At 39.1% G+C, this 23144-nt stretch overlaps 2 protein-coding genes across 2 annotated transcripts in view; both read right to left on the bottom strand.

The window, feature by feature from the left end:
- ZNF451 (zinc finger protein 451) overlaps nt 1–14296 on the bottom strand; it is a 138410-nt gene extending 124114 nt beyond the window's left edge. Inside the window, exons 1-2 of the mRNA XM_059178328.1 lie at nt 14195–14296; nt 14087–14161 (exon numbers count right to left, since the gene is read on the bottom strand). The gene's annotated coding sequence lies outside the window, so the exon portion shown is untranslated. The remainder of the gene's footprint in view (nt 1–14086; nt 14162–14194) is intronic.
- KIAA1586 (KIAA1586 ortholog) lies at nt 5370–14211 on the bottom strand. Its single transcript, XM_059178336.1, is given in 16 exon segments — nt 5370–5610; nt 5613–6047; nt 6261–6284; nt 6287–6341; nt 6343–6521; nt 6524–6732; nt 6734–7016; nt 7019–7187; nt 7190–7315; nt 7994–8046; nt 8049–8250; nt 8252–8440; nt 8443–8523; nt 9760–9840; nt 13418–13501; nt 14080–14211. Coding segments are annotated over 16 exon segments (2328 nt in total). The 5' UTR covers nt 14101–14211; the 3' UTR covers nt 5370–5473.
- Nucleotides 14297–23144: the final 8848 nt, after the last annotated feature.

Genomic DNA, 23144 nt, shown 5'->3' with positions numbered 1-23144 from the left:
CTAAAACACAAATTTAAGTAATGAAACTGGGTGGCAGTACTGATGTTTGTGTTTGTTTTTCATGTTATGAGTTGCAATTTCTAAAAAATGCTACGTATTGAAATTCTTTTTTTAAACAATTTTTATTTACTTTAAAAATTTATTTATTTTTAATTTATTTGACAGACAGAGATCACAAGTAGGCAGAGAGGCAGGCAGAGAGAGAGAGGAGGAAGCAGGCTCCCTGCTGAGCAGAGCCGGATGTGGGGCTCAATCCTAGGACCCTGGGATCATGACCTGAGTGGAAGGCAGAGGCTTTAACCCATTGAGAAACCCAGGTGCCCCTACATACTGAAATTCTTATTGAAATTTTCTGTCCAGGGATGTGTGGATGGCTCAGTCAGTTAAGCCTCTGACTCCTGATTTTGGCTTAGATCATGATCTCAGGGTCATGAGATCAAGCCCTGCATTGGGCTTCACACTCAGCCTAATCTACTTGAGATTCCCTCTCCCTCACCCTCTCCCCTTTCCCCCACCTGAGTGCACATTCTCTCTCCCTCTCTCTAAAATAAATAAGTAAATACATAAATTAATAAATAAAAATTCTCAGTTCAAACTATTAACACATCTATGTTAAAACAAGCAATATTTTGGGGCACCTGGGTGGCTCAGTGGGTTAAGGCCTCTGCCTTTGGCTCAGATCATGATCCCAGAGTCCTGGGATTGAGTCCCGTATCAGGCTCTCTGCTCAGCAGGGAGCCTGCTTCCTCCTCTCTCTCTCTGCCTGCTTCTCTGCCTACTTGTGATCTGTCTGTCAAATAAATAAAATCTTTAAAAAAAATAATATTTTAAATTCATTTTAAAGAATACCTCAGTGTATCTTCAAAGTAAATGTGAAGTGTTAAGGCATATCAGTATGTCTGAAATTAAAAGCTGTAGAGTATCTTATTTCCCTTAGAAGTCCACTGGGAAATAGAAATATTTGAAGATGTAATCAGCTTTTAAAAATGAACTGACATGGGTGCATGGGTGGTTCGGTGGATTAAGCCACTGCCTTCGGCTGAGGTCATGATCTCAGGGCCCTGGGATTGAGCCCTGCATCTGCCTCAGCATCCCTGCTGAGCAGAGAGTCTGCTTCCCCCCTCTCTCTCTGCTTGACTCTCTGCCTATTTGTAATCTCTCTCTCTGTCAAATAAATAAAATCTTAAAAAGAAAAAAAATAATGAACTGACATGGGGCGCCTGGGAGTCTCAGTGGGTTAAAGCCTCTGCCTTCAGCTCAGGTTGTGATCCAGGAATCCTGGAATCAAGCCCCTCTTGTTAGGGCTCTCTGCTCGGCAGGGAGCCTGCTTCCTCCTCTCTCTCTGCCTCCCTCTCCGCCTACTTGTGATCTCTCTCTGTCAAATAAATAAAATCTTTAAAAAAATAAAAGTGAACTGACATGTAGGAAACTTCACATACTAAGATAACTTTCACTGAGCTCCTCCTATGTGCTTGACATTAATAGTCAGGGTTATAGATGACTTTTTTTTTTTTTTAAAGATTTTATTTGACACAGAGAGAGAGATCACAAGTCGGCAGAATGGGAGGGGGAAGCAGGCTCCCTGCTGAGCAGAGAGCCCGACATGGGGCTCGATCCCAGGACCCCAATTTCATGACCCGAGCCAAAGGCAGAGGCTTAACACACTGAGCCACCCAGGCGTCCCACAGACTCCTTTCAAGAAACTCACTATCTAGCAGCGGCATGACTCCTTATAAAACAATCAGAAAGGATGAACTCTACTACCCTTAAGAAAGTGAGAAACCAGTGAAGGATTTTCTGTAGCAGAGAAATACGGTAAATATCATAGACTGGCTAACCCACTCTCCATTCCCTTTTCTCTGCTGTCTGCATTCACTAAAGAAACTAGGAAAAGTAAACGTGTTCACATTCCAAGCCTCTCTTGCAATGACAGATGGTCATGTTGAAAAAATTCTGGTGAGTAAAATATAAATATACTTGAAAAATCTTCTGGCAAAGCTTCTGATTTCCTGATGGCTATACAGGGTTTGCTCTACCCCTTGCCTTCTTGACTTAACTCCGGTTATATCTAAAACTCTGCCAGACATCCTGTAACCCAAAGGGCAAGACCAATAGTGTCCCACATAACACAGCAATAACGACATTGAGCTACTTAAGCAAAGCCTGCAGCCATCTCCAGAAAAAACCATTTAAGTGATTTAAATTGGGTTTTCTGTTATTTGAGTCTGTCTTCCTAACTAACAAAAGTTGTAAGAATGTGTATTTAAAAAAAAAATTTTTTTTAAAGATTTTTTATTTATTTATTTGACAGAGATCACAAATAGGCAGAGAGCCAGGCAGAGAGAGGAGGAAGCAGGCTCCCGGCTGAGCAGAGAGCCCGAAGCAGGGCTTGATCCCAGGGCACTGGGATCATGACCTGAGCTGAAGGCAGAGGCTTAACCCACTGCACCTCCCAGGCGCCCCAAGAATGTGTATTTTATTTTATTTATTTATTTATTTTAAAAAGATTTTATTTATTTATTTGACAGAGAGAGATCACAAGTAGGCAGAGAGGCAGGCAGAGAGAGAGAGGAGGAAGCAGGCTCCCTGCTGAGCAGAGAGCCCGATGCGGGACTCGATCCCAGGACCCTGGGATCATGACCTGAGCCGAAGGCAGTGGCTTAAACCACTGAGCCACCCAGGCACCCTCATATAATGAACATTAAACCGTACCCTTGACACCTGTCATAGAGACCATTTTAAAAAACTGACCACAACTATCTTCAAAATGTATCATACAGGTAGAATAACAAATAAGGGGAATCTTTCATTTAAAAATTTCAAAAAGATCTGACATTTTACCTAGCTTACCTAAAATGCCATTTACTGTGACAGAGATAATTTTTTTTTCCTCATCTATCTGAAACTCTTCTAACAAATGTAAAAGATTAAAAAATATCTACATAGAGGCACCTGGGGGCTCAGATCATGATCTGCAGGTGTGGGGATGGAGCCCCACATAGGGCTCCCTGCTCAGCAGGGAGTCCACTTCTCCCTCTGCCTTTCCCCACGGCTCCTGCTATTTCTCGGTCTCAAATGAATAAATAAAAAAATTCTTTTAAAAAGTAAAATAAAAAATGGGGTGCTTGGGTGGCTCTGCCTTCAGCTCGGGTCATGATCTCAGGGTCCTGGGATCGAGCCCCGCATCGGGCTCTCTGCTTCCCTCTCTCTCTCTGCCTGCATCTCTGCCTACTTGTGATCTCTCTCTGTCAAATAAATAAATAAAATCTTTAAAAAAACAACAACAAAAAAAAAAACAAAAAACCCACAAAACTATATGGGGCACCTGGCTGGCTCAATCAGTTGAGGAAACAACTCTTGATCGTGGGGTCATGAATTCAAGCTCCACTTTGGACACAGAGCTTACTTAAAAAAACAAAAACAAAAAACAAAACAAAACAAACAAAAAAAAAACACACAAAAGGCTACATAAGTTTTAGGCCATGAATTCAAATTATTGCTTCATAAATGTTTTAAGTCCTATGAGACAAAATATACTCCAAATTTTGAGCTGGAGCTCTTATATTACATAACTCATCCAAAGAAAAACACTTTTCAGATTCTAAGTCAATTAATCTTTGATAGTTAGGAAGGCCCTGTATTCTACAATGTTTGGTTACCTATGGACTTTGTACTTTCTTAATAAAATATTTCTTAGGCTTTAATTCATAATTTTCTAACAATTTCTGCTACTGAAATATTTTATTATCTATTCAAAACCAGTTTTTTTTTTTATTTATGTGAAAATCCAAGCTGTTTTATAGCTGGCCAAACTTAAAATCAACCTTAAAAAAAAACTATTTAAGAAATGTTGTTGAAGGGGCGCCTCGGTGGCTCAGTGGGTTAAGCCACTGCCTTCGGCTCAGGTCATGATCTCAGGGTCCTAGGATCAAGTCCCACATTGGGCTCTCTGCTCAGCAGAGAGCCTGCTTTCCTCTCTCTCTCTCTCCCTGCCTCTCTCTCCGTCTACTTGTGATCTCTGTCTGTCAAATAAATAAATAAAATCTTAAAAAAAAAATGTTGTTGAACATTTAATTCTAATTTCCAGTGACTGAAGTTCAATTTTTTTACTTTGAAAGATTTCATTCATTATGCATTTGCTGAAACTGTCTCAGTATTATCCACTTCTTTACTGTCTTTTTCAAATACCAGCTTTTTGGGGCACCTGGGTGGCTCAGTTGGTTGGGTGGCTGCCTTTAGCTCAGGTCATAATTCTGGAGTGCTGGGATCGAGTCCTGCTTTGGGCTCCCAGCTCCACAGGGAGTCTGCTTCTCCTCTGACCTCCTTTCTCAAACTCTCTCTCAAATAAATAAATAGAACCTTCAAAAAAAAAAAAAAAACAAACAGAAACAAACAAAAAAACAAACCAGCTTTTCTCTGCCTCAGTCAACTGCAATTAACCATTCATCATGAAATGTGTAAAGTACCTTTTCCCAGTCTTATTGTTCCAGTTGTAACACTAGATTCTGTATCTCTATTTTTCAGTATGCCTTCATTTTAAATTAAAAAATGTGCATATATTCATGTCTGAACTAGAAAGATAATTATAATTAAGATAAGTATTTCAATTAATTAACAAGTATCACTGTAATTCTTATTGTCTGTATAAAATACTCAGGTAAAGATGCTATGTTACATCAATTCATAGAAAAAAATAATGTGCCCTGAATCCATCTGTTGACACCAATGCAGTGATGTGTGTGTGTGTGTGTGTTTAATATTTTATTTATTTATTTGAGAGAGAGACAGTGAGAGAGAATATGAGCTAGGAGAAGGTCAGAGAGAGAAGCAGACTCCCCATGGAGCTGCGAGCCCGATGAGGGACTCAATCCTGGGACTCCAGGATCATGACCTGAGCCGAAAGCAGTTCCCCAACCAACTGAGCCACCCAGGATCCCGAGTGATGTGTTTTATGTAGTATTACACATGACACATGAGTTTGACAGGCATACTACAATAATCATGAGCAAGGTAGCAAGTTAACTGTATTTCTAAAAAAAAAAAAAAAAGTTGTTAAAAATATTTTACACTTTTTTATATTTAATTAAGTAAGAAATTCACTTAGTCCTGGTGAGCTCAAGTGCTTAATAGCCACAGATATATTAGCACATACAGAAGTGATTGATAGCCAAAAGGCTTGCAATTTTTATTCCATTTTTCATTTATTTTATATAATTTCCAGGGTTTTGAACTTATCTGGGTTGTTACTCTTGCATTCTTTCTAAAAGTAAGGCAGCAGAAATGGAAATGGTTGGATGTTCTGTACAGGACACCTTATAATATACATCATGGCCTACTCTAGTAGACACGGGCCAATCTCTTAAAAAAAACTATATAAATGTGTCAATGAATGTTTAACAATGGGGTTTCAAAAAAATTTTTTTAAGGTGTGTAGCACACAATTTACAAATGATAAAAACACATATAATACCCTTTATTGTAAGTTCCATATAGCCAACTGATTCTCATAGAAGGCTTTTGTTGATTTTTGCCTAACTCTTGTATCTGTAGCCAATCTGTGGTTACAGTTTGACCAGGACTTTACAAATGGAGTTGCGTTGCAATCTGCAATTTCCCCAATAAATTTATTGTCATTAGATCTGATATGTGATCTATTGTTAAACTATTTCTCACCCTTGTACAAATTATGTTCATGAAATTGAAACCTCTTTCAGCTTCAACATTATTGATGGCAATAGTATTAACTATCTTTTTAGCTATTTGTGTAGTTGTAGGAATTGAAACACTATTAGATTTTATATTATTTACAAATTCCCAAAAATCATTCAAATCAATTTCTTATTTTAAAATTTCACATAGATGAAATAATTTTTTTTCACCAGCTATCCATGGTGAAGTCATTTCTTCATAAGGCCATGTAGAGTGTTCTAGCAAGTCAAAATAATTAAAAATACTTTCATCATGGTTTCTGTCAGTTATAAGATGTAAATGCATGTGTTCAATTATGTTTTCTAGTAACATATACTTATAAAGAGCATTAAATTTATATATATATATATATTTTAAAGATTTTATTTATTTATTAGACAGAGATTACAAGTAGGCAGAGAGGCAGTCAGAGAAGAGGAAACAGACTCCCTGCTGAGCAGAGAGCCCGATGTGGGGCTCAATCCCAGAACCCTGAGATCATGACCTGAGCCGAAGGCAGAGGCTTTAACCCACTGAGCCACCCAGGTACCCCTATTTTTACTATTTACTATTATTTTTACTAAATGGAATATCTTAAACTTATCTGACTTAATCAAACCTTCAGTCTGAGACTCATGCTTTCCAGTACCAATATTTAAAAATTTCCAAGGCTCTTATGGTACGTTTGATCAATTTTTGTGCTTTCTGAATGTTTGTTGATCTGGACTGTAATGCAGTTGAAAGTAGTGAAAATTCTTGAAGAATGTCAATCATTAAAGCAAGGTCTTGCAAAAAATGAATGTTAGCTAATCTCTTTGCCAAACCAGAGTAAAATTAGAAAAATGCATATATAATACAGGATATGCATGCCATACAGCAGTAGCAGCTTATAAACCACATGCTACCCATCTTGGTCCCATTACCCAGCTAATTTTAATAATTTCAATTTCAAGATCTTTAGCTACATTTTCTAAAAGCTTGTTTAGATTTTTTTTAGAATGGTGATAAGTGGAATAAATTTTATCAAGAAGTAGTTTAAAATGATAGTTGTTTTATTTCAGATATTGTATCAATTGACAACTGAAATCGATAGTTTAAACAATTCCAAGTAATGATTTTAGGAAAATTTTCCAACAATTTTGTAGCTACTTCAGACTTTCTTCCCAGAATTATATTAGCACCATCAGAACAAAATGCAACTAAATTTGCTTTCAAATTTTCATTAGTATACCCACGATCATTTAAAGATATTGTACTGAAAATACATGCTGCTGCAGATGACACCAATTCTTTTAAAGCAACAAATAACATAACTGGTGTGGGAGCCAACGGAACGTGCACTGGAGATAAACCACTAGAGTGCTTTTCTTCAAAACTGTAGATGCCTCATCAATTATGATGCAGATTTTGGCATTCTCTTTTATAATATTCTTAAATATCTTCATATTCATTTCTTTTCCAATATGTTCTGCTATTCTTGTTGCACTATATCATGTATTTATAAACAGCTGACCTCTCCATTTTTCTCTTGTAATTCTATTGCCCCCTCAATATCAGATAAAGGTCTATTGTGTTTTACTGAACTGTAAACAGTATTGAAAAATTTTACAGTAGCATTGATGAAGTTCTAGAACCTAGGTGAGGTTCGGTGGGCTGAGGTCCGGAGCCGATGACCAAGAAAGAATTCTTGAGACATCTTTGGTGCAAAATGGTGGTTTATTAAAGCACGGGGACAGGACCCGTGGGCAGGAAGAGCTGCTGCCCCGGGTTGTGAGGGTAGGCATGTTATATACTTTGCGGTTGGGGGAAGGGGAGGGGAAGAGATGGGAGGTTTCAACAGAGTTCTCACATGTTAGGGAGGGCCTACAAGGTGCAGTGGGGGGGGGCGGCTTGCCCTTATGGCTTCATCAATATCTCTTAGGTCGGGCATTAACATCAAGATAGTTGGGAGATTCTTGGTGGGGTATTATGATGCTGCTATCATTTACATTCCCTTCTACCTCAGCCTCCTCCAGTTTATGGTGGGGAGGGAGACATTAGGGCTTTAGGAACTGAGAGTTATTTGCCTCTGGAAATTTGTGCTATTGATAAGGTAACCTCCCTGTTTAGGTCTCTAGGACATCTGTAGAGCAAGGGAGATTCCTGTTCTGCAGGATTGCGATCCCTGCAAGTTAACTATTTATCGTTTTATGGCAGTCAGGGGTGCCTGAGGAATGCTACACATATGGAGGGGGGCAGGTGGAGAGGGGGTGCAAGGCACCAGCTTTTGCTCTGTCCTTAGCCAGCCTCCTCCTCCCTCATCAGCATCAGTATTTTTATTATTTTGTTTATGCACTAAATCAGAATTTGAGTCATTGATTCCTTTAACAAATCCTGAATTTTACCATGGGCTTTAGAAACATCGTGTTCCCTAATTTTTTTCATCGTGTTCCTAATTTTTTTACTGCAAGTAGGGGTTACTCAATATGCAATCTATTCCTTAGACACATGGACATGCTTTTCTGCTTTTGATCCCAAATGCCGAACGATTGAACAATCCTTACATCCTAATTTACGTTCTTTTAATTTCAAGCCATTTGTACTGTTCTGTAAACTTAAATGCTTGTTTTTCATTCCAACAATATGGAAGCACAAGATTATCTGTTTCTTCCTTAGATGAATATGATGGATTTTCCTCAATGATTGGTTGTTCAACATATTTGAAATCTGATTCCTTCGACTTAGACAATCCACAATGATTTTTGCTATTATTATTTCCTTGTCTGTTTTCACCTTCTTCACATTTAAAAAATGCAAAAAATCTCCCTGTCGTTTTGGCATTTTAGGGAACAGAATCTGAAAAAAAATACAAGTAAAGTTCTTGAGAACACTTTAAGGATTAATGCAAAAATTTGTTAATGATTTCTTTACAAAATTTTAGAAATAAATTTTGAATTAAAATACTTACACTGCGGGCACCTGGGTGGCCCAGTGGGTTAAAACCTCTGCCTTCCGCTCAGGTCATAATCTCAGGGTCCTGGGATCAAGCCCCACATCAGACTCTCTGCTCAGCAGGAGCCTGCTTCCTCCTCTCTCTCTGCCTGCTTCTCCACCTATTTGTGATCCCTGTCTGTCCAAAAACAAAACAAAACAAAACTTAAATAAATAAATAAAAAATAAAAGACCCTGATTTTCAATTTGTACCTGTAACTTCAATATGACTTGCTATTTGGTGAAAAATTCACTATCAGTTTTTTTTAAATTTTTTAATTTTTTTAGTAATTTCTACACCCAATGTGGGGTTTGAATTCATGACGCTGAAATAAAAGCTGGATGCTCCTCCTAAGTGAGTTAGCCAGGTGAACGTTTTTAAAATTTTATAGCCAATGTCATGAAATCTGACTATGAATGTTTGATTAACATCCAAGTGAACAGAGAAGTTGCTCATATGATTTACAACTGAGTATAGTTCCAATGTGAAAAGTGGTTAAGTTTCATTTAACAAGAAGAAAAGTGAAAAGATGAAGATGTATACCAAAACTCCACTCACTTATCAATGACATCATCTTTGTTGAAACAAGGAAGAGTTTTCAAGTATTACAAGGTTTTCTCAATTGTTCACATAGCACACAGTCCAGCAATTTAGAGATGTATCATATTTTTAGGCTTAATCTGCATTAACATTTTAACCACCACTTTCTTAAGTTTAGATATCAGTAAATAATTAAGCCCTGATTTGTAGTTTGACATTTACCTTGGTGTAAATACTCCAATCATGTTGCAGGAGCATGCTGTTATATAGTATTTCTACCACTCAGATACAATAGGTATAAATAATCTCAAATTAAGATATGATGAGTTTTGAGTATTTACTACCTTAAATGTAACAACTTATTTCCTTGTAACTTTATATACTTCAAATTTTAAAATACACTTTAATTTTTAACAATGGTTATGTTTAACAAATCCGCCCACAAAACTCCTGAAAATCTTACAATCAGTTCTTGCAAGCCAGTTCAATCAGTTCTTGCAAACCACCTCCAACACACTTTGCACTTAATGACAGAACTGAAAAACCACAAATATACTTACATCGCTAGGACAGGTGCTAAGCTCTTCATTATCACCACAGACCAGAACAATGTATTCAAGAACACGTTTTGATGGTTCTTCCTAAAAAGGAAATGAGCAAATTTACAAGTCATGAAAACCATTCAAACCAAACTTGCATTTACAATCAGGAGGTTTTGTTGTCAGAATTAGCAAGACTTCCTCAACAGAGGAAGTCTTTTGCAGGTGGCACAGAATAATCAGAAACAGAAGCAGCACAGGAGCAGATTTCAGAGTAGATGAGTAAGTAATGATGACAAAACCCAAAGAGAAACTAAATCTACATAGAGGAATAAAGCCATGTGGATTCCTTTTCCATTTCCTGTGGAAATGGAAAATAGTACAGGGATTGTATTAAAAAGACACATCACGGTACTATATTCTTTAACTGGCTGACTATCAATTATTTTTTAGATATCTAAACTCAAAATCACAGAGTTCTTGAATAGCTCTGCTTTATCCTCCATATCCTTATACAAGCAAACATCAAGCCCTGACTTTTTCAATTCTTTCTTTACATATATACTACCTATAGAATACACCAAGCCCTAAATACCTGGGTCAAAACCCTAAAATTTTATTCTATAGGTAAATGAACCAGTCAACAGTGCTAAGATGCAAACAGTATTAAAGCTGTGGTTCAAGATTAGGAAAGTATGAAGTGTGGGAAGACTAATAACAAGATAATCCGACAATAGTAATGTAGTACTAAAATAAAAGGCTAGAAGGACAGTAAACTCTTCTATATGTATATTACAATAAAATTTATAATAAAAGGGCTCCTTTTGTACTTACAAATTTTTATCATTCTTTTAGCATACTGTTTAGCTACACACATGCGTATATGCATATGGCAAAACTCAAAGAGGATGCTGTGCTATAATGTAGACTGAAGGCTGGAAAGAGATTTATAGGAAGACTCAGGAATCCATAATAGAGTATGTAAAGTAGTAACTTTTGTATCTGAAGAACCCTGAAGCAGAGGACTGTACCCAGGAGCATTTCATCTTTAACTGATGGTACTATTAAAAAAACAAGAGAAATAAGCATATCCTAGTGGAGCCCAGCAGAGGATAGGGTTATAAAGGTAAGTAAATTCTGTTTCTGAGTATATTCTAAAACTGAATTAAATTATCACTGTTCTTTTCCTGTGGAACAATTTAAAGGCAATGGTGGAGAGGGCACCTGGCTGACTCAGTCATAGGAGCCTGACTAATTTTTTTTAGTGTATGTCCTGCTGAAGCGAGCATGGACTCTTGAGCTCCTGGTTGTGGGTCTGAGCCCCATGTTGGATATAGAGATTACTTAAAAATAAAATATTAAAATAAATAAATAAATAAATAAAATAAGGAGTATTTTTACTCTCTTCTTTCTGATACCGAAATTCCACTTAGAGTATACAAGCATACCTCTGAAATATTACAGGTTCAGTTCCAGACTATTACAATAAAGCGACTATCACAATAGAGTCAAATGAATTATTTGGTTTTCCAGTGCATATAAAAGTTATGTTGGGGTGCCTGGGTAGCTCAGTGGGTTAAAGCCTCTGCCTTCAGCTCAGGTCATGCTCCCAGGGTTTGGGATCAAGCCCCGCATCAGGTTCTCTGCTCAGCGGGGAGCCTGCTTCCTCCTCTCTCTCTCTCTGCCTGCCTCTATGCCTACTTGTGATCTCTCTCTGTCAAATAAATAAATAAATAAAATATTTAAAAATGAATAAATAAATAATTAAATTAAATTAAGAGAGTTGTAAACCTCAGCTGAAGAAAATCTGGTATGTTAATTCAGTAAGAGTTTATCATGTAATTGTTTATTCCACAGAGTATTTATTTTTCCAATCTCAATCTCGTAGTTTCCCTCTGTTTCTCAAAGGCACATGTTATAACACCCATGTCACTCCTTGTTCTAGTTGCAAAAAATATCAGGTTTGTAATGTCCCATTCAGGGGCGTCTGGGTAGCTCAGTGGGTTAAGCCTCTACCTTCTGCTCAGATCATGATCTCAGGGTCCTGAAATTGGGGCTCCGCGGGGAGCCTGCTTCCTCCTCTCTCTCTGCCTGCCTCTCTGCCTACTTGTGATCTCTGTCTGTCGAATAAATAAAAATCTTAAAAAAAAAAAAAAAGTCCCATTCATTTGTTTCTAAACCACAGTCAAGAGGAACCAAAATTATTTTTCCCAAAGACCCATGAAATATTCCTGCCAAATGCTTTTCCGTACCGGGAAAAAAAAAAAAAAAGCCATGGTAGCTCTTCAATTTCCACAGCTACATCATTACTCTACAACATAGGGATGGCAGAACCAGCACCCAGCCTATCTTGGTACCCCCAAATTTATAAGGTCCCAAGTGTCAAAAAAAAAAAGGGGGGTGGGGGATTACCATATGTATTGTTAATGGGGAAGAATGTCAAGAAAATAGCTTGTAAAGAATTTCCATATGAGGGATGCCTGGGTGACTCAGTGGGTTTAAGCCTCTTCCTTCAGCTTAGGTCATGATCCCAGCGTCCTGGGATCCAGCCTGCTCCTCTCCAACCCCCACCTGCCTCTGTGCCGACTTGTAATCTCTCCGTGTCAAATAAATAAATAAAATCTTAAAAAAAAAACCACTTTCCATATGACCCTACTGGAACAAGAAACAAGAAACAACATCTTAACACCGCAATGTTTAAAGAGGGGATATTATCTGATTTAGAAAACTGACATTTGGAAAAATGGTTTATCAGGATGCCCTAAACCTACAGCAATTAACAAACAAACATTAAACGGGCACTCATTTAAAGAAAAATTATACAACTTTGACAGCAAACCTCAACTAACCACTGGTTTGTGTAAGCTTCTGGCTAGCTACCACTTTAAACAGACCCTTTGCAAAACTTGACAGTTTTGGGTGAAAACCATCCCCCAATACATCATGACCCCAGTTCCCCTAAACCTACAAAGCATGGCTCACAGAGTCACATGTCCTTTTCTTTGTTCCAAACTGAAGATTCCTGGGTCCCACCCTCATATTCTGATTCAGCAGGTGTGGTGTGAGGCCCAGAAATCTGCACACTTACACTTCCTAATGCTCAGAGACCACTGTCCCAAAGGGACAGTCTGAAAACCACGCGTGTTCCTGGTGATGCAGGGTCTTCCTTATGAACGTCAACTCCTGCATTATGCTGTAACGTGGTGATCTCAGAGGTTGGAGAAAGCTTCAAGCTACCTGCCTTCGCGTCACCAAGCTCCGGAAAGCTCACACTTTGAGTGCTTGCAACCCTTCTTGCTTTCTCCCGTCCCTTCCCTCTAACCTGCACGTCGTGTTTCAAAGGACGCTCCTGCCCCGCTTGTTCCAAGCACACTCTTAAGACAGCACGACTTTGCCCACAGGAAGTATAAAGTGGCGCTAATGAAGGCATGAGAAGCCTGATTCCATGTGCAACATGTCCTTTCGGGCACAGTCTTTGTGGTGGCCCCTGCAGGTGCTCGGAGACCCCTCTCGGTCAATTTCCTCATCCTGTGCCATACTCCCCAGGGCCCAGTACCTGCAAGACATCCACGCCCAGCTGCTGAACGACGGACGGACAGGCGAGGTACCATCATCACAGAACCGCTTACCGCGCATAGGTTGGGATTCTGGGAAACACCCGAATTTCGTTGCTACTTACACTGACAAACTGAATGTCATCCTCATTTTCATCCGTTGTTGCCTCAGATGCCTCAGGCCCCGCTGGAGGGACAGACTCTATCATCTATAAAAATAAGCCAGAACATGCTTATCGACATACGGCCACGTACCTGCAGGAAGAGATTCTTCCCAAAAAGAACGAAGAAGGAAGAGCTCCGTAAGACAGACAGCAAGCTCTCGAGGAAACCGAACTGAGCACAACTGCATGCAAACCCCACCAACAACAGGACTCGATGGATGGAGTCGGGCTCTGCCTCTGCAGACGTGGAGCCATCCACAGGGAGGGACGCCGAAAACGACTTACCAGCCCCTGCGAATTCCCCAAATCTCCTCGAGGAGGAGGGAGGCACGCACACCGCCCAGGAGCGAGCCTGTCTCAAAATGTCGCTCTCGCGGCCCGAGCAGCGACCACGGGGACCTCCGTGGCCGGCGCACAGGGCCGGGGGCGGCCGGGCGGCCATTGTTACTGCTGGTTCCCCGCTCAGACCCGCACCAGGCCCGAACGCGGAGCTCGGCCCGAGACGCGGACACTGTCGGCCCGCCGGGGCGGCCACCGCCGCGCACCAGGCCTCACTCTCAGCAAAACACAAAGCCCTTCCCCGCTGGCCTGAGAATGCCGCGGCCCAACGCTCGCCCACTCACCTCCGACCCCGGGTCTCCCATTTCTCCGACGGCCTAACTGACAGCACCACCGCTCCTGCGGTCCCCGCCGCCGCCGGCGCCGTCGCTGCCGTCCCCGCCGCCGCTGCCGCCGCCGCCACGACTTCCCTTCCCGCCCAGCACCGCTTCGCGCCGCCGTGACCCGCCCCTGCGTGAGCGCCGACGCCGCCGACGCCGCGGGCGGAGAGAGGTGCGAAACCGCTTCTGGGAGAGGAGCGACCGGCTCTGGGCCGCTATCCCCCGCAGCCTCTGTCTCGCAGTCCCGGCCTGCCTTCCCCGGGCCGCGCGGGAAGCCGGGAGTTGTAGTTCTGGTTGCGCCCGAGACTGTCCCGCATCTAATTGAAGAGTGAAAGGGACCCTCAGCAGCGGCGCTTGCGGTCTTATAGGCTGTTACCGCACTGAAGCAGTGCCCTAGAGGACCTTTCCCTCTAAATCACTGTTTCCATCTCCCCACCTTTCTTTTTTCTGTTTTTCCCTTTTCTTTTTATAGAAATATTGGTCTAGATAATCTAGATCAGTGGTGTTAAAATGCTCTTTCATTGTTTGCTCAGATCCTTACCAAATTAGCGGCCGCCTATTTTCTTATTATTTGCACGTGAATGATGCGAACAGATAGTTTATGAAAACAAATATTTACTGAAGATATTTTTTAAAAGATTTTATTTATTTACTTGAGAGAGGGACGCACAAGCAGGGCGTGGGGGAAGGGGGAGACGTCGACTGTGCTGAGCCGGGAGCCCTGGTGGGGCTCATCCCAAGACCCTGGGATCTTGACCTGAATGGAAGGGGGATGCTTAACCGACTGAGTCTCTCAGGCGCCCCCTGGCGATATTATTTCAAACCTTTTCCTCCTAGCCCAATGAACCCAAGATCACCTAACAAATCTGCAGTCCCACAAAATCACATTTATGAATTTGACTGTGGCCTGCTATGAATGAGATCACACAACAGAGGAACTATGAGGCATGTTACAAAACAAAGGAATAGAGTTATTAGGAAATTTTAATGAAGGGTAGAGGTAGGTATAACTTTTGTGAAGCAGTATTTTGATAGGTAGACAATTAGGGCTGTTTGTAAAGAGTTCAAGGTCACGTCTAGACTACAAAGTAGCCCCAGAGTCCTGTTAACTTGAAAACTACAGAGATAACATAGATAGTGGTTGTTGGCCCAGAACCCCCTTATCTGGAGCTCTGCCCTTGGTTTGGTGTGAAGCTAGTTTTCTGTGTCACAGGGATCAGCCAAGGGAGGGATATTTCATTCTTACTAATAGATATTCAAACAATAAAGCTGTTACTCCATGATTTTAGAGAACACATTTTCTCATTGTGAAAATAAGAAGAAAGTAGTAGTCATCAAGGTCACCTTGACTCTACAAGTACAGTATGTCTTTGGGAGAAATACTGTCTGTTAATTTTTCAGCTGACTTTATCTCTCTGTCTGTTTTTTGAGCCCAGCAGATATTTACTTTCTCATTTGGAGGTCTGTTTTTGCTGGTCTAAATGAGAACATGGCATTTGATTACTTATGTTGGTAGCTAGTATTTGATGGATCTTTTTGATTTCTCCACAGTACACGACAACTGCAGGTGCATTTGTACCAACTAAATTTGGGACTTGCAGATGAAAGTTGAGAAAAAGAAACATCTGCTAAGATGATAAACCCAAAAGCTGCATGTAAATTAACCATTTTAAAATCTCTTAAATGTCTAGATGAGATTTGAATTTAAACAATTTTTCTAATGTTCTGGTGAGAGTTCCGTGAAATATATACTGTGAATGGATGCAGGTGGGAGTCATTCAGTTAAATTCTTGGAAAACAAACAGTAAATATGTGGCTGTAGCCCAAATATGCTCATGCCTTTCAATTCAGTAATTGTTACAGGGATAGTTTTCTCTCTTTATCCCTCTTTTTAAGATTGTACTTATATATTTGAGAGAGAGAGAGAGAGAGCATGCCTGAATGAATGGGGGTGGAGTAGAGGGAGAAGGACAAGCAGGCTCCCAGCTGAGAAAGGAGACAACCCCAAGGCTTCATCCTAGGACTCTGAGATCATGACCTGAGCTGAAGGCAAATGCTTAACCAACTCAGCCACCCAGATGCCCTTGGAATAGTCTTTTTCATTTTACATATTCTAATAGATGCATGGCGATATCACTTAAATTTGCATTAACCTAATTATTAATAATTTTGAAAATATTTTTATGCATTCATTTGCCATCCATATATATACTCATTGGTCATGCCTTTAAGGTCTTCTGCCCATTATTTAAATTACTTTCTTTATTGAATTTTAAGAATTGTTTATTCTAGATTCAAGACCTTAACAGATATGTGATTTCCAAATATTTTCTCCCAGTCTGTAGCTTGCCTTCCCATTTTCTTAAAATTGTCTTTCAATGAGAAGTTTCTACATTTGACAAAGTCTAATTTATGAATTTTTACTTTACTTGGTCATGCTTTTGGTAGTATATCTAAAAAATCTTTGCATAAGCAAAGTTACAAATATTTTTGTCTTTGTTTTCTTCTAGAAATTTATAATTAGGTTTTAATTTTAGGTCTGAGATCCATTTTGAGTTCATTTTTACCTTTGACAGGTATGGATTGAAGTTCATGGTTTTGCATATGAATGTACAAATGTTTCAGCACCCATTGTTGACAAGATTATCCTTTCCTCTCTGAATTGCCTTTGTACCTTTGCCAAATACCAGTTGTTCATATATCTGTGGGTCTGTTTCTAAACTTTCTTTTATTTTCTGTTGATGTATTTCTATCTTGACACCAGTACTATGCTGTCTTGATTACTGTAGCTTTACAGTAAGTCTTGAAACCAAGTGGTATTAGTTTTCCTGCTTTAATCTTTTTCAAATTTTCAGTTTTCTTTAATTTCTCTCAGCAGCATTTAGTATTTTTCAGTATAAATATTTCACACATCTTGTCATGTTAGTCACTAGGGATTTCATATTTTTTGATGCTCTTGTAATTGATATAGTTCTTCAAAATTCAATTTGACTTTTTAAATGGCTGAATAGTATTCTACTATGTATATATACCACTTTGTTTCTATCCTGTCATTTCTCAACAGACACTTAAATTCTTTCCAGGTCTCAGTTATTGTGAATAATGGTGCAATGAACATAAGAGTGCAGATATCTCTTCAAGATAATAATTTCCTTTTCTTTGCATATATATCCTGAATTGGGATTGCTGGATCATACAGTAGTTCTATTTTATTTTCTTTTTTTAGGGAGAGAGACGGGGTTACAGGGGAAAGCAGAAGGAAAGAGAGAATCTTAAGCAGGACTTCACGCCCTGTGCAGAGCAATACAGAGCTTGATCTCAAGATCCTGAGATCATGACCTGAGCCAAAAATCAAGAGTTTCTCTGACTGAGAAACTCAGGTGACCCTCTATTTTAATTTTTTGAGGAACTTCATACTATTTTCTGTAATGGTGTGCCAATTTACATTTCTACCAAGAGTGGACAAGGGTTCCCTTTTCTCCACATCTTGGCCAATGCTTGTCATCTTTTGAATTTTTTACAATAACCATCTTATAGGCATGAGGTGATGTTTGACTCTGGTTTTGATTTGTATATTCCTAATGATTAATTATGTTGAGCCCTTTTTATTTTAAAATTTTAAAAATTTTTATTTATTTATTTGAGAGAGAGAGAGAGAAAGCCAGAGAGAGCATGAGTGGGAAGTAGGAGAAGAGGGAGAAGCTCAGCAGGGAACCCGATGTGGGGCTTGATTCCAGGATCCTGGGATCACGACCTGAGCAGAAGGCAGATACTTAACCAACTGAACCATCCAGGTACCCTGAGCCCTTTTTAATATAACTGTTGTCCATTTGTATGTCTTCTTTGGAAAAATGTCTGTTCAGGTCCTTTGCCCATTTCTTATTTGGGGATTTTTTTGCTATTGAGTTTTATAAGTTCCTGTATATTTGGATATTAACCTCTTATTGGATATGTGGGTTTATAAATATTTTCTCCATTCTGTAAGTTTAACTTTTCATTTTATTAATCATTTCCCTTGCTGTGTAGAAGCTTTTTAGTTTGATATTGTCTACTTGGTTATTTTTGCTTTTGGTTTCTATGCTTTTGGTGTCATAGCCAAAAAAAAATCATTGTCAAGACCAATATCAATGAGCTTTTCCCCTGTTTTCTTCTATTAGATTTACAGTTTCAGGTTTAAAAAAAAAATTTTTTTTTAATTTTTAAAATTTTTAAAAAAGATTTTATTTATTCATTTGACACACAGAGATCACAAGTAGGCAGAGAGGCAGGCAGAGAGAGAGAGAAGGAAGCAGGCTCCCCACTGAACAGAGAGCCTGATGTGGGGCTCAATCCCAGGACCCTGGGATCATGACCTGAGCTGAAGGCAGAGGCTTTAACCCACTGAGCCACCTAGGTGCCCCTAGTTTCAGGTTTTTTAAGTCTTTATTTTTAATTGAAGTATAATTGAGATACCATATTATTTTAGTTTCAAGTGAACAGCACAGTGATTTCTAACTCTACCACCATTCTCATAAGTATATACATGTTTAAGTCTCCATGCCCAATGTAGGACTTGAAGTCACAGCCCTACAATAAAAGTCATAGCCTTTATCAACACAGTCAGGTGCCCCCTTCTCATCTTTTCAATTCCACTATAACAAAGGGTCTTACCTTCTCCCGTACTTTTTGACTTATCCATTATTATGATTCATGGATTTCTATTTTATTTGGTGGGTAATAATTTTTGATCGCTCATTGCTATTGCAGAAATAAAACTGTATTTTATTGAGGGTATGGTTGGCAAAATTGTGTATATTTAGGTGTACGATATATTTTGATGCTATACATTGTGAAATGCCACAATTAAGCTAATTAACATATTCATCAGCTTACATAGTTAGCATGTGTGTGTGTGTGTGTTTGTGTGTGTGTGGTGAGAACCCTTAAGACCTCTTCTTAGGGCACCTGGCTGGCTCAAGTTGTTAGAACATGTCTTGCCCTTGGGGTTATAAGTTCAAATCCCATGTTGGATGTAGAGCTTACTTAAAAAAAAGAAATATTCTCTATTAGCAAATTTCAAGTATATAATACATTTTTATTTTAGTCACCATGCTATACATTAGGTTTCCTGAACATACGCCTTTGATAACTGAAAATTTATTCCTTTGTACCAACATCTCCCCATTTCCCCCATCCCTACAATACCTGGTAACAACTGTTTTATTTTCAATTTCCTTGAGTTCAACTCTTTTACGTTTCACATATGAGGTCATATGTGAAACATATCTGTCTTTCTGGCTTATTTTGCTTAGCATAATGTCTTCCAGGTATATCCATGGTGCTGTAAATGAAAGGATTTCCTTCCTTTTTATTTTATTTAATGAATTTATTTATTTTAAAAAGGTTTTATTTATTTATTTGTCAGAGAGAGAGAGAGAGCACACAAGCAGACAGAGCGGCAGGCAGAGGCAGAAACAGGCTTCCCCCTGAGCAAGGAACCCAATGGGGAACTTGATCCTAGGACCCTGGGATTATGACCTGAGCCAAAGCAGCCGCTAACAGACTGAGCCACCCAGGCTTCCTTCCTTCCTTTTTAAATTTAAATTTTATGTCTGTTTATTCTTCTTTTTTTTTTTTTTTTTTTTTTAATTTTTATTTATTTGACAGACAGAGATCACAAGTAGGCAGAGAGGCAGGCAGAGAGAGAGGAGGAAGCAGGCTCTCCGCTGAGCAGAGAACCCGATGTGGGGCTCGATCCCAGGACCCTGGGATCATGACCCGAGCCGAAGGCAGAGGCTTTAACCCACTGAGCCACCCAGGCGCCCCTGTTTATTCTTCTTTTTTTTAAATTTTTTATTTTTTAAATAAATATATAATATATTTTTATCCCCAGGGGTACTGTTTATTCTTCTTTAATTTTGAACAGTTTCTTTCTCAACCTTTCCTTGTCTTTCACATCATTGACATTTTTGGAGAATATAGGCCAATTATTTTACAGAATGTTGCTCAGTTTATGTTTGTTAGTCTTTACTCATGATCACGTGCAGGTTATATCCCTGGCCAGAATACTACTTAAGTGATCTTGTGTTGCTTTTAAGGATTCACATTCAGAGATACATGATATTTGTCTGTCCCTTACTGATGAGGGGATTATTGTTGATAATCATCTGGTCAAAGTATTGTCCACTTTCTTCCACTTTTTCTGCTGCACATTTAGATTTTTCTCCTTGTAATTTATGATCAACCTGTGATTTAATATGCCGAGAACTTGCAAATATCCTCTCCTCATGAAACTTACACTTCAATATTGAGTATCCTCTGATGATTCTTGCCTAATCAATCTTTACTCTGATAGTTGTAAATAGTAATTTTCTAACTCTACTACCCTTTCTATATTTTTAATTGACATTTTGCTATAATAAAGGGTCTTGCTATCTCCCTTACTTTTTGATTTATCTATTCATTTTTATTATGGATTCATAGATTTCAGTTTTATTCAATGAGTAATAACCCGTTAATGTCCTAATTTATTTTGGTGCTCAGATGGTCCCAGGTTTGGCCAGTTGGAGTTGTTTTTGCAGCCTCATGTGGCCATCATTCTTTGAGCAGGCCCTTACTTTTTGGCACATTTGGTACCTTCTCAGCTCCCGCCCTGGAATCCACCATTTCTACAAGGAATGCTTTATCTTTTGGTGGAAAATGGTATTTAAAAATTAAGATCTGAAAAAAACGGATACAGGCCATCTTTAACAAAAGGATAAAAGATAGTACCTATACTCAAACCCCAAAGTTTTTTTCTTAATCCTAGGAATCAAAAATAAGCTTAGTGCCAAAAGCTTAACAAAGCTCAGAGCTAAGATTCAGTGTAAAACTTATCTCACCATTATGGGTAAAGTGACTTTGAATGGGTGCAGACCCAAAGATTCTCAGATGTGCTCATTCTTATCGTATTAAAGAGTATGGAAACTGGAATCTCAGCAGAATCTAGGTAGCCCCTTCAAATTGTTAAAACTCTAACAATAGAGGAACATCAGTGACCTGCCTATGTCATAATAAACCAAGTACATTTAGCTTGCTGCAGCAAGCGAGAACTCCCCACAGGCAAAGTTTAGGAACATAATCTGGAAATCAGGGAGGACTTTTAAAATGAGTAGTAGGTGCTTACAGGGCAGAATAAATGTCTTTTCTTCTAGGGCAAAATAAATAAGTGTTAATACTTGGATCAAGTGCTCTAAGAGGGTTTTTTAAAAAAGAATTATTTATTTGAGTGAGAGAGTAAGAGAATCACAGAGAGAGAGGGAGAAAGAGAAGCAGACTTGCCACTGAGCAAAGAACTCCATTGTAGGGCTCCATTCTAGGATCATGACCTGAGTTGAAGGTACCCCAGGAAGAATCAGTTTTGTAAAGAGAAATTCCCCCAATGTTACAAAATTACTTAAGGAAAATCCGCCCCCTCAAATTTAGCATTTTTGTTTTTGAGAGTAAAAGTTGAAACAAGGATTTAAAAATTCATCTAGAGGAAGGGTGCCTGGGTGACTCAGTCAGTTAAGTGCCTGGCTCTTGATTTCAGCTCAGGTCTTGATCTTAGGGTTGTGAGTTCAAGTCCTGTAAAAAATACTCATGAGAAAAATGATGTCATAGAACAGATGAAAATACTGACCACAGTGTCCATTATAAGGTAAAAAAATATATATCTATAGATATATAGATATATTTTTTTAAGGATTCCATCTAATAGGTAAATATCTTTTTTTTTTTTTTTAAACTTTATTTGTGAGAGGGTCGCCAGGGTGGCTCAGTGGGTTAAAGCCTCTGCCTTCAGCTCAGGTCATGATCTCGGGGTCCTGGGATTGAATCTTGCATCAGACTCTCTGCTCAGCAGGGAACCTGCTTTCCACCGCCCCCACAACCCCCCCACCCCTGGCCTGCCTCTGCCTACTTGTGGTCTCTCTCTCTGTCAAATAAAGAAATAAAATTAAAAAAAAAAAAAAAAGATTTTGTTTGTGAGAGAGAGAAAGAGTGTGAAAGAGTGTCTACAAACAGGGGTGAGTAGCAGGTTGAGGGAGAAGCAGCACCTCCCTCCGCCCCGGGACAGGGAGCCTAACTCTGGACTGGATCCCAGAGCCCCAGGATCATAACTCAAGTCAAAGGCAGAACTTCAACTGACTGAGCCACCCAGGGATCCCTACTAGGTAAAAATCTTAATGTAACTATAATGTAGAAAATCATATATTAGTAAGTTTTTCTTTGAGATTTAGGAGTGATTATTGTGGATATACAAAGTCTTTCTCCTTCAGATAACATAAAAACATTCACATATATTTTTTTTAATCTCAGTCCAACTTTTGTATTTTATTAATCTGGAATTCTTTATGAAAAATAGTTTGAAGTAGGAACATAATTATTTTTCATTTACCAGTTACCTCAGTATCATTTATTGAATAAACCTTCCTTTGTCTACTATTAAAGGTTCTATTTCAATCATATTCTAAATTTGTATGTATGTGAATATATAATATGCATACATGTACACATACATATATATTGATTGCTTTTGGGGCACATCTTAGTTTCATTAGTTTTCTTATTAATAACTAGGTTTTTTTTTTTTTAAGAATTTATTTATTTATTTGAAAGAGAGAGAGAGAGCACAAACAGGGGGAGCAGCAGAGGAAGAGGGAGAAGCAGGCTCTGCTGAGCAGGAAACCCAATGCAGGGCTAGATCGCAGGACCCTGGATCATGACCTGAGTCAAAGGCAGACACCTAACTGACTGAGCCACCCAGACACCCCTTATTTGTAACTCATTTAGAACCAGTATATGAAGCTGAATTAGAATGAATATATATATTCTATTATCTATAAAAATACCAACCCATCTAAAAGTAGAAATTCTAGGGGCGCCTGGTGGCTCAGTAGGTTAAAGTCTCTGCCTTCAGCTAAGGTCATGATCCCAGGGTCCTGAGATCAAGCCCTACATTGGGCTCTCTGCTCAGCAGGGAGCCTGCTTCCTCCTCTCTTTCTGCCTGCCTCTCTGCCTAATTGTGATCT

The sequence above is a fragment of the Mustela lutreola genome, chromosome 6 (assembly GCF_030435805.1).
Source record: "Mustela lutreola isolate mMusLut2 chromosome 6, mMusLut2.pri, whole genome shotgun sequence".
NCBI lineage: Eukaryota > Metazoa > Chordata > Mammalia > Carnivora > Mustelidae > Mustela > Mustela lutreola.
The sequence above is the reverse complement of the archived record's forward strand: the minus strand, read 5'-3'. Positions and strand labels throughout refer to the sequence as shown.